Source organism: Eschrichtius robustus, chromosome 20, assembly GCF_028021215.1.
Source record: "Eschrichtius robustus isolate mEscRob2 chromosome 20, mEscRob2.pri, whole genome shotgun sequence".
NCBI classification, from domain to species: domain Eukaryota; kingdom Metazoa; phylum Chordata; class Mammalia; order Artiodactyla; family Eschrichtiidae; genus Eschrichtius; species Eschrichtius robustus.
Window position 1 is genome coordinate 19,212,152 of NC_090843.1, and position 10,389 is coordinate 19,222,540.

The 10,389-nt window shown below is 46.6% G+C and overlaps 1 protein-coding gene across 1 annotated transcript; it reads left to right on the top strand.

Annotated features, from left to right (window-relative positions):
* Nucleotides 1–286: 286 nt before the first annotated feature.
* Nucleotides 287–8,709, top strand: GSDMA (gasdermin A; the record flags this gene model as incomplete). Its single annotated transcript, XM_068530988.1, is given in 13 exon segments — nucleotides 287–322; nucleotides 3,113–3,161; nucleotides 3,164–3,212; nucleotides 3,214–3,277; nucleotides 4,114–4,210; nucleotides 4,726–4,773; nucleotides 5,165–5,191; nucleotides 5,707–5,727; nucleotides 6,400–6,489; nucleotides 6,492–6,553; nucleotides 7,038–7,152; nucleotides 7,871–7,944; nucleotides 8,467–8,709. Coding segments are annotated over 13 exon segments (975 nt in total), but the record flags the coding sequence as incomplete, so codon positions are not given.
* Between the last annotated feature and the right edge of the window lie 1,680 nt (nucleotides 8,710–10,389).

Below are 10,389 nucleotides of genomic sequence, written 5' to 3' on the forward strand. Positions count from 1 at the left end.
CCCTGACTTCAGACTATACTACAAAGCTACAGTAATCAAGACAATATGGTACTGGCACAAAAACAGAAACATAGATCAATGGAACAAGATAGAAAGCCCAAAGGTAAACCCACACACCTATGGTCAACTAATCTATGACAAAGGAGGCAAGGATATACAATGGAGAAGAGACAGTCTCTTCAATAAGTGGTGCTGGGAAACCTGGACAGCTACATGTAAAAGAATGAAATTAGAACACTCCCTAACACCATACACAAAAATAAACTCAAAATGGATTAGAACCCTAAATGTAAGACCGGACACTATAAAACTCTTAGAGGAAAACATAGGAAGAACACTCTTTGACATAAATCACAGCAAGATCTTTTTTGATCCACCTCCTAGAGTAATGGAAATAAAAACAAAAATAAACAAATGGGACCTAATGAAACTTCAAAGCTTTTGCACAGCAAATGAAACCATAAACAAGACAAAAAGACAACCCTCAGAATGGGAGAAAATATTTGCAAATGAATCAATGGACAAAGGATTAATCTCCAAAATATATAAGCAGCTCATGCAGCTCAATATTAAAGAAATAAACAACCCAATCCAAAAATGGGCAGAAGACCTAAATAGACATTTCTCCAAAGAAGACATACAGATGGCCAAGAAGCACATGAAAAGCTGCTCAACATCACTAATTACTAGAGAAATGCAAATCAAAACTACAATGAGGTATCACCTCACACCAGTTAGAATGGGCATCATCAGAAAATCTACAAACAACAAATGCTGGAGAGGGTGTGGAGAAAAGGGAACCCTCTTACACTGTTGGTGGGAATGTAAATTGATACAGCCACTATGGAGAACAGTATGGAGGTTCCTTAAAAAACTAAAAATAGAATTACCATATGGTCCAGCAATCCCACTACTGGGCATATACCCAGAGAAAACCATAATTCAAAAAGACACATGCACCCTAATGTTCATTGCAGCACTATTTACAATAGCCAGGTTGTGGAAGCAACCTAAATGCCCATTGACAGACGAATGGATAAAGAAGATGTGGCACATATATACAATGGAATATTACTCAGCCATAAAAAGGAACGAAATTGGGTCATTTGTTGAGACGTGGATGGATCTAGAGATGTCATACAGAGTGAAGTACGTCAGAAAGAGAAAAACAAATATCGTATATTAACGCATGTATGTGGAACCTAGAAAAATGGTACAGATGAACCAGTTTGCAGGGCAGAAGTTGAGTCACAGATGTAGAGAACAAACGTATGGACACCAAGGGGAGAAAGCCGCGGGGAGGGGTGGGGAGTTGGTGGTGTGATGAATTGGGCGATTGGGATTGACATGTATACACTGATGTGTATAAAATTGATGACTAATAAGAACCTGCTGTATAAAAAAAAAAGAAAAAAAAAGCACCAAGTCCTAACCACTGGACCACCAGGGAATTCCCAATCGTTTTTCCATATATACATATATCAAATCATTACAGTGTAGCTTTGGCGGTCCAGTGGTTAAGACTTTGTGCTTCCAATGCAGGGGGCACAGGTTCAATACGCGGCCAAAAAAAAAAAGAAAGAAAGAAAAATCATTATGCTGTATACCTAAAAGTAGTACAATATTATATGTCAATTATATCTCAATTTTTAACAATGTTAAAAGTAGTTGGAAATGAGGACCTGGAGCTCAGGAGAGGAGTCAAGGTGAAGATATGTATGTGGTGGTCAGCAATTTAAAGATTAAAACTATAGGAATGGGGCAGGGGGAGCTGTTGGAGGGAGTTCAGAGAGCTGAGAAGAGAATCTTAGAGACCATAAAATTATAGGGAACCAAAGAAAATGAGAAACCTAGAAAATGAGTCACAGACAGAATGGATAGGATTCGGAGCCAGAAAGACAGGAGCGGAACCCCAGACGGCAAAGTGTGATAGGAGAAGGCAGCATCGTACAGAGGGCTTGGACATCAGGGTCCAGTGTCAAGTCAGGGAAGGTCATTGAGTTTGGTGGGCAGGCAGTCATTGTGATTTCAGTTGAGGAGTGGAAATAGAAGCCAACTTGTAAAGAATTTTGGAGTGGTCAGTGAGGAAGTAGAGACAGTGGGTATGGGCCTATCTTGTGAGATATTTGCCACTGAAGTGAAGGAAAGAAACAGAATGATAATTTGAGGAAGTAGCAAGGTCAAAGAATGTGTTTATATATGTAAGCAAGTGGAAAGAAGGAACTGGTGTAGATAACAAGAGAGAGGATAAGAGATGGAGAGAGGGAGTTCCCTGGCGGTCCTGTGATTAGGACCCGGCGCTTTCACTGCTGAGGGCACCGTTTCCATCACTGGTTGGGGAACTAAGATCCTGCAAGCCACGCAGCACAGGCAGGTGGGGAGGTGGTGGGGGGAAATGGTGAGCAAGGACCCCGGGAGATATACACAGGGCTAAGAACAGGGAGGAAAAGGAGGGGAATCCAAGGGAAAAAGAAGCAGCCATGAGGCCCCATTCTGGACCAGATGCTGTGCCTGAGGGTTACCCAGTCTCTCTCTCAGCAACCCTGGAGGTAGATGTCATTATCCTCATTTTATAGATGAGGTAACCCAGACTCAGAGAAGCTGCCCTGCCAGGAAGTGAGGAGCTGGGCTTCAACCTACTCACTGCAGAGTCCTCACGCTTCCCCTGATACCACCAGGCCTCACTCCTGGGAATGACAGAAGAAAAGAGGGACTTCCCTGGTGGCACAGTGGTTAAGAATCCGCCTGCCAATGCAAGGGACACGGATTCGATCCCTGGTCCGGGAAGATCCCACATGCCGCGGAGCAACTAAGCCTGTGCGCCACAACTACTGAGCCTGCGCTCCGGAGCCCACAAGCCACAACTGCTGAAGCCCGCGTGCCACAACTACTGAAGCCCACACGCCTAGAGCCCGCGTTCCGCAACAAGAGAAGCCACCGCAATGAGAAGCCCACTCGCCGCAACTAGAGAAACCCTGCACGCAGCAATGAAGACCCAACGCAGCCAAAAATATAAATAAATAAACAAATTTATTTATTTAAAAAAAAAGAAGAAGGGGAGGGCCTAGATGAATAAAAGGTCCGGACGTTTCCCTGATGTTTCTCCTGCCACAGGAAGCTGGCAGCAGAGCACCCGTTCCTGGAGGAGATGCGAGGGCGAGGAGGAATCTGTACGTGGTGATGGAGGTGGTAGAGACCGCGCAGGAAGTGACTGGCGAGAGCTGGCAAGGCTGACCGCTGCTTCTCCCTCCCATTCTTCGCCCCGCTGGGGCTACAGGTTAGGTACACACACAAACACACACACACACACACACACACACACACACATATTCACTTTACCCTCAGAGGCTGCATTACTTAACCCGATCAGTGCCCCCTCAGGATACTGAAAAGGACCCACTTCCTCCCCCTGCTCTTCAACATCCAGACCCCAGTTGGCCAGAAACAAATCATCCCCATCGTCAATGGTGCCCAGCTGGGTAGAGTCCTGTGCCAGATGCCACAGGGAGCTACCAGGGAAGGGGACACTCTTAGTTGCGGATTTTCCCTCACGATGCTCCCAATCTACAGGAAAGGCATCCTTGCTGTCAGAAAGTTCTCCGTCTCATGCAGGAGACACAGAGGTTAAAGGCCAGAAAATTCAATGTAAACAAGTAGTGCTCTACATACCTATATCTATATCTATATCTATAGGGACATACCTATCCCTATATGAGTGGGAACCGGGAGTAGGGAGTAGTCATGGAAGGCTTCCCAGAGGAGGTGAGCATGGGACAGATGGTGAAGAGGAAGAAGGAACCAGGGCCTGGATGGAAGCCCAAAAGTGGGACAGGGATGCACAGGCAGGTGATGGAGCCCAGTTCCTTCATGTGTCTGAACCAGGAAGAGAGAAAGAGATCATTGAAGGGATGATCAGCGGAAACGAGCAGAAGAGCTCTGAAGCTCACTCCACCAGGTGGAAAGGCGATCAGGGACACCGCTGAAGGGCTCCCAACTTCTGATCTCCCCAAAGGCTCTCGGGCCTGGCCCTCCACTTGTCCCCCACCCCTCACTCCCAATGTCTCATAACTCAGGATCTCTGCAGATTCACAAATCCTCATTGTCTACGCCTAGGGATCCATAAACCACAAGGAGGCTGTCACCATCCCCAAGGGCTGTGTCCTGGCATTTCGAGTGAGACAGCTGGTGGTCAAAGGCAGAGATGAGTGGGGTGAGCATGTTCTCCCCTCAAGACAAGAATTACCTGCACCACTCCTAAGGCATCCTGGTCCCCTCCTGTGGCAACGCCAGGGGAGGAGTAAAGGAGTGTATTGTATTGTGGTCCAACCGACAGAGACAGAACTGCAGAGGCTGCTATGGAGACGGAGTGAGGAACACCTGGGTTCTGAGCATCTCCTGAGTGCTAGGCACTGTGTTAGATGGGGGAAGGGAGTACAGAGATGAATGAGCACAGCCTCTGCTCTCAAGAAGTCCGGGGCCCCTGGAGGAAACAGACACACAGACACCAGCACTAGAATGCAAGGTAGAAAAGAGTGGTATCATAGGAAAGGATTTACAGAGGAAGAAATGATTACTTCCAGCCATAGAGGTGGAGCAGGGGATTAGGTGAGGCATTCGAGGGCAGGGTCCTAGCCCTTAGCAGAGCCCATGGGCTTGAGACCAGAGAAGAAAATTTGGGACGGCTGTTAAGAGTCCTTCTGCCCTCCCCTCTCTTGCTCCTTACAGACATTCCACACATCTGCAATGATAACATGCAAACCCTCCCTCCCAGGGGTGAGTGAAATTGCTTCCTAGCTCCCCACATCTTCCTCCCTACCCCTGACATTATCTGCTGAAATCCTGCACCCTCTAATAGGGTATACCATAATCCCCCAAGGAGCCCCCTGATTTTGTTTCCCAAGGCCCGAAAGATATCTATCCTCAACTTTAGGAAAGGCAGATAGAGGCACAGAAATTTGCCCAAGAGAGACAGAGAAACAGAAAGAGACCGGAAGGCACCATCAGAAGCAGAAATACCGGAGACAGTGTGTGTTCCCAAATTGCGGGGGCGGGTGAGCTCTGTGTTTTTATAATGATCACTGATAAAGCTGCCTTGACAACTGCTCTAGATAAAAAGGCACATAGAGGTTTTATGCTGACATATGTGCATTGTTTCTGTCTTCAGAAGAGCCAGAAGAGGAGAAGCTCACCTGTAAGCGTTTCCTGTCATTTCACTGCAACTTTCTTGACAGAATTTTAAAACTCCAATCTTTTTCTTCCCTTCTCTCTGGGACTGACAAGGAACATGGCAGAGCAGATCTCAGCAAACTATTGTCTCTGAAATGTGGCAGGAATTCCAACAGCTTAGGAAAAAGCAGTGGAAGGGGAAAGTCTTTGGACGAGATGCCCAGGTGGTCTGATGCCTCCGACTTCTGTCCTCAAGGCCTTAGTAACTATAACCTGTCATATGCCACCCAGTGCCCGGGGTGGGAGCTGCTGAGTCACAGTGATGCCAACTCAATCCAGGTGCCCCTTTTCACAATGCATTAGCTTCTGTGCTGCCCCAGTCCTGCCTTCCACGAATGGATCAAGAGCATCCTTAAGGTGGCTGGGATGTCCCAGGAGACAGGATATACTTCCTCATTCATGTCTCATCCCCTGGGTACGGCTACTGGTTTGGAGGATTGCATTCTAAATGGTTTTGTTTTGTGTTGTTTTTCCCCTCAGTTATCCAGGCATCTGATGTTGGTAAGGAAGTTTGTGTTTCTCCCTAGACTTTGGCAGGAAGGCAGTGGAAGTAACCTTGGGGTGAAGGGAGGGGAAGACAAGTGCTGAGTTCCAGTTGCTGGGGGTTGCAGCCACTTCCAGGAAGCCACTCTTTCCAAAGCAGGCTGGACATATTCCTAGGATGCCAGGCCGCTAGAGGGGCAGGCCAAGGTGCAAGCTATCTTTAATCCACCCACATCCCTGGATTTAGACCCACTGCTCTGTGGAGCAGTCCCCTCCTTGTCTTTACTCAGTCACCAAAATTATTCTTCTTTGTCAACTAACTCTTGAGAAGGGAAAATAGACCTTCCTTATCAACTCTTAGCTGGGGTCTTAGAGAAAGGGAGGTCAATTGTCTATTGATCCGGGATGGGGCCTGGGATCTCAGGGAGAATGAACGCCTGTCTTGGATGATAATGTGGGTCCTGGCTCACCCCCTCCCGCCACCCCACCCCCAACACCTCAAGTCAAGGCTGGGGGATGACTTCATAACTGTGTTCCTTGGTCAAGCAAAGAGAGAGGACAGGCTCCAGCCAAGAGCAAAGCCCGGGGGGCATCAGAGCCTGGGGCCTGAGCAGGGCTGAGTGAAGGAAGCCTGCAGGGAGAGCACTGATTGAACTGATGGGGAGTGTACCACATCTGCTGTCCCCACAGGGGAGGTACACAAGGACTTCAGGACCCTAAAAGAAGAGTTTCAAAGGGAGACCCGGGAAGTGGAGAAGCTGAGCCCAGAAGGGAAGAGCTCCCGCTCAGCTCCCTCGGCAAACTCTTAGGGAAGAAAAAGGAGCTAGAAGACCTGGAGCTCACGGTGAGGACCCAAGGAAAGGGTAGGAGATGCAGAAGAAGGAAGGCTTTTGGTGGAGGTGTGTGTGGGCAGTGCAGCTGGTGGGGGATCTGACGGATCTGGCAGAAGGTGGGCAGTGGCTAGAGGAATCGACAGTGGATGCCTTCCCCAAGGCTGGTCAAGTGTTCCCCAGGCTGCCAGGGTCGCCACTGCTCCCTGTGTCCCTCTGGAGAAGGGCAAAGAGTGCAGATTTCCCCAAAGCACATGCTCCCTCCTCATGGACAGAGGGTAGGCCCCCCCTCCATTGGAAGGGGGCTGGACCTTTCCTTTCCAGAGTCCAGGGCTCAGACACCAAGGAACCCAGGTGTCCAATACTTTTCAGGACTTGATACCTTGAAAAAGAAACGAGGAAATGGAGATAGTTAACACATCTCAAGGGAATGTTATGTGCCAGGCACTATGTCCTTTAACTATGTTATCTTAAATAGTCACCCAACTTTCCCCACAGCTTGAAGGAGCTCTAGACAAAGGACATGAATTAACCCTGGAGGCACTCCCAAAAGATGTCCTACTCTCAAAGGAGGCAATGGGTGCCGTCCTCTAGTTCCTTGGAGCTCTAACAGGTAAGTGGGGAGTGAGGTCTTCATTTATATACCTATTCAGTGGTAGGAATGAGTCACTAAATGAATGCCCAGATGAAAAAATGAATGAATGAGTAAATAAGTAAATGTCAGGCAAATTATACTACAGTTAAGTAGTTTATATCTACATTTTTAAAAATTGGTTTCATTCCCAAGGATCCACTTGGTCCTCATAGCCTAGTCTTGCTAACAGAGGTTGGGAAATAACCCTAGTTTTATCAGCCATATACTCAAAACTTCTACATATAGCTAAGCTCATCACTTTTATATCGATATCTGTTAGCTTTAATTTGAGGACAACATCTTCTGATCTTGACCCTGAATTCTCTTCTTCCCTCTGCAAGAAACATTCCCCCACCTTGAAAAACTCTGGACCTTCACGTGTAAGCTGAGGTGTTTGTTCCTTCAAGAAGCCTGCCCTCAAACACCAAGACCAAAGTAGACCCTCAGCTATGGCTCCTGTAACAGCCTGATTATAATTGCATGTTACTTTGTCTTCTCCACTAGACTGCGAGTTCCTTGAGTGAGAAGAGGATGATTTTTACCTAACACATCCAGCAAAGAGGCCTGGCCTAGAGCAGGCATTCAACCATGGATGAATGTATGAATCAATGGATGCCGACATTCTGGAAATACACCCACTGGGAGCCTGTAGTCCCCTTTGCACCCACACATCTCTTTCTCTGCTTTTCTTCTCCAGAGCTAAGTGAAGCCCAACAGAAGCTGCTGGTACAATCCATGGAGAAAAAGATCTTACCTTTGCAGCTAAAGCTGGTGAGAAAAAATGGCAGATGTCGGGGAGAGTTTGGGAGGGAGTCAACTAGAACCAGTGGAAAGATACCATTTTGCCTAATGACAGAACCATCCTCCAGGGCCTCTGTCTTATCCCAGGAGCTCATGCCCACTTCTCATTTCTCTCCATGTTTCTTCCTGTTTGCTATTTCACAACTAGAGGGAGAAGAGCACACTTCTGGGCAACTATCTGGGTTTTTCAACCTGATCCTAGGAGAAGAGACAGAAAACTCTGACTTGGTTTATTCCTAGCCAAGGGATGTGAGCAAATCTTAATGTCTCTGAGTCTGCCTCAATTCACTCCTCTGTTAAATGGGGCTAAAAACAAATGTGCCGCTCATCATTCAGGGTTATTTATTAAAAGGCCCAGACAGAGTTGTCATGTAATGTAACAAAAGGGGTTATAGTAAAAGAACGGTAGCCCTCTTCATGGTTTTTTTGAGTTAGGAAAAAGGAAGAGAGGTTTCTAGTTCTTTCTTTTCATACTACTTTGGTTCCTTCCAGATGGAGAGCACAATGGAACAGAATTTCCTCCAGGATAAAGAGGATGTTTTCCCCCTGCAACCTGAGCTGCTTTCCTCCCTTGGGGAAGAGGAACTGACCCTCACAGAGGCCCTAGTGGAGCTGAGTGGCCTGGAAGTGCAGAGATCGGGCCCCCAGTACACATGGGACGCAGTCACCCTTCCCTGCCTCTGTGCCCTTTACGCTGGCCTCTCCCTCCTGCAGCTACTGACCAAGGCTTCCTAACTTGCCTTTTCCATTGGCTTCCTGCTTCCCTAAGGCCTTCCCTACTTGATTGTGCCCTGTCCTGACACGCAAGGGCATTTCGGAGCCAGCAGGCTGAGGATGATGGAAACCTTAGCTGATTACCCAAGATAATCAATTTCCACTTGTCCAGCTCTGTATATCCCCCTGCCCCATGGCTCCACAACCCACCTGCTGATGCTTAAAGTGGAAACACTCGAACTTTTAAAACTATGAACCATTTCAGCAAAACCAAAATTAAATAGTTTCCTAGCCCAACCCCTACCCCTTTAGAACCCCCTATCTAATCAAATACCTGAAGTCCTCTTTTTCTTTATACATTTTAGGTGTTCATCCGTTTGTTTCACTGTTCCACTGTGCTAAATATTTAGCGATGATTATAATCTATGGAGTGTGGCTGTGGACGTTTTCCCCCCATATGATCCAAATCATAAGACTGAAAATGTTCTCTCAGCTCAGGAAATGGTTTATCCAGTTGTAGATCTTCCAGTGCATCATCTGGGTAAAACCCCTACCACTTATGATTTCAAAAATCAAGCTTTACTGGAATTGATGAAAAAAATATTATTTCACCTTGGGTGAAATGTCTTTTGGTGTTTTCTTTGAAGAATCTATCCTAAGGAAATTCTTAATTTGTGCCAGAAAAAAAAAAAAAACATTATCATACTACGTATAGATTATATGTACATGAATACTATCATGTGGTCCTCAGATCACCTGGAAAATGCTCAGAGAAGAACTGTGAGGGTGTGGAATATGGAGTCTAGATTCTAAAGTCAGAAGATGGGACTTCCCTGGTGGTCCAGTGGGTAAGACTCCACGCTCCCAATGCAGGGGGCCCGGGTTCAGTCTGAGACCCCGCAGGCTGTGCGGCACAGCCAAAAAAATAATAATAAAATTTCTTTTAAAATGCAGATAAGTAAAAATAAATAAATAAACGATACCCAAGAATTAGACTGATGCAAAACTTTAAAAAAGAAAGTGTGATATTATCTTCTCATTTCACCTTTCCTTCTTCTGCCCTCAATTAGGGTGGTTGTCATGTGGGTAGGCTTGGCATGTGGAAGGGCTAATATAGACATTCAGTCTCGTAAAACTGCTGGGTTCATACCAGCCTCCTCTGCCTAAAGCTGGGTTTTAACATCTTTCACCAATCTCTTTTAAAATAGTTTTATGGGTGGAATAATTTCTGCAAGGTGTTTGGCCCCAGGAGTCAGACTCTCCCCCTTCTTAGACACCCCCTACCCAGGCTGCTTCCCTCGCTCACCAAGAATTCATGACCCACTGACAAAAGCTTTGCGTTAAGCCATCCTCCCCCATTCTGGGGCATCTTCCAAGGCCTCGCTATATTGCTCAAGGACATACTGGGTAGTTATCTGCTGACTTGATTGTTTTTCCCTTGTGATGTAAACTTAACAATGAAGTGAGCTAACACCCTAACTATCCAGAAGGGTAACCTCATAAAGATGAACAACAAAACCTGTCTGTTTTCTTCCTTTACCATTCTCACACGCACCTTCAGTTACAGATATGGTGTTACAAAGAAGAGGTTTTCATGAGTTTATTCCAGTGATGATTCAAAAGTCCGGTTATCCGTCTCCCAGTCCTAGGGGGCAGGGGGACAGTTAGGGAGGAATTGGTCAAGGCGTTTTTCCCTAAAAC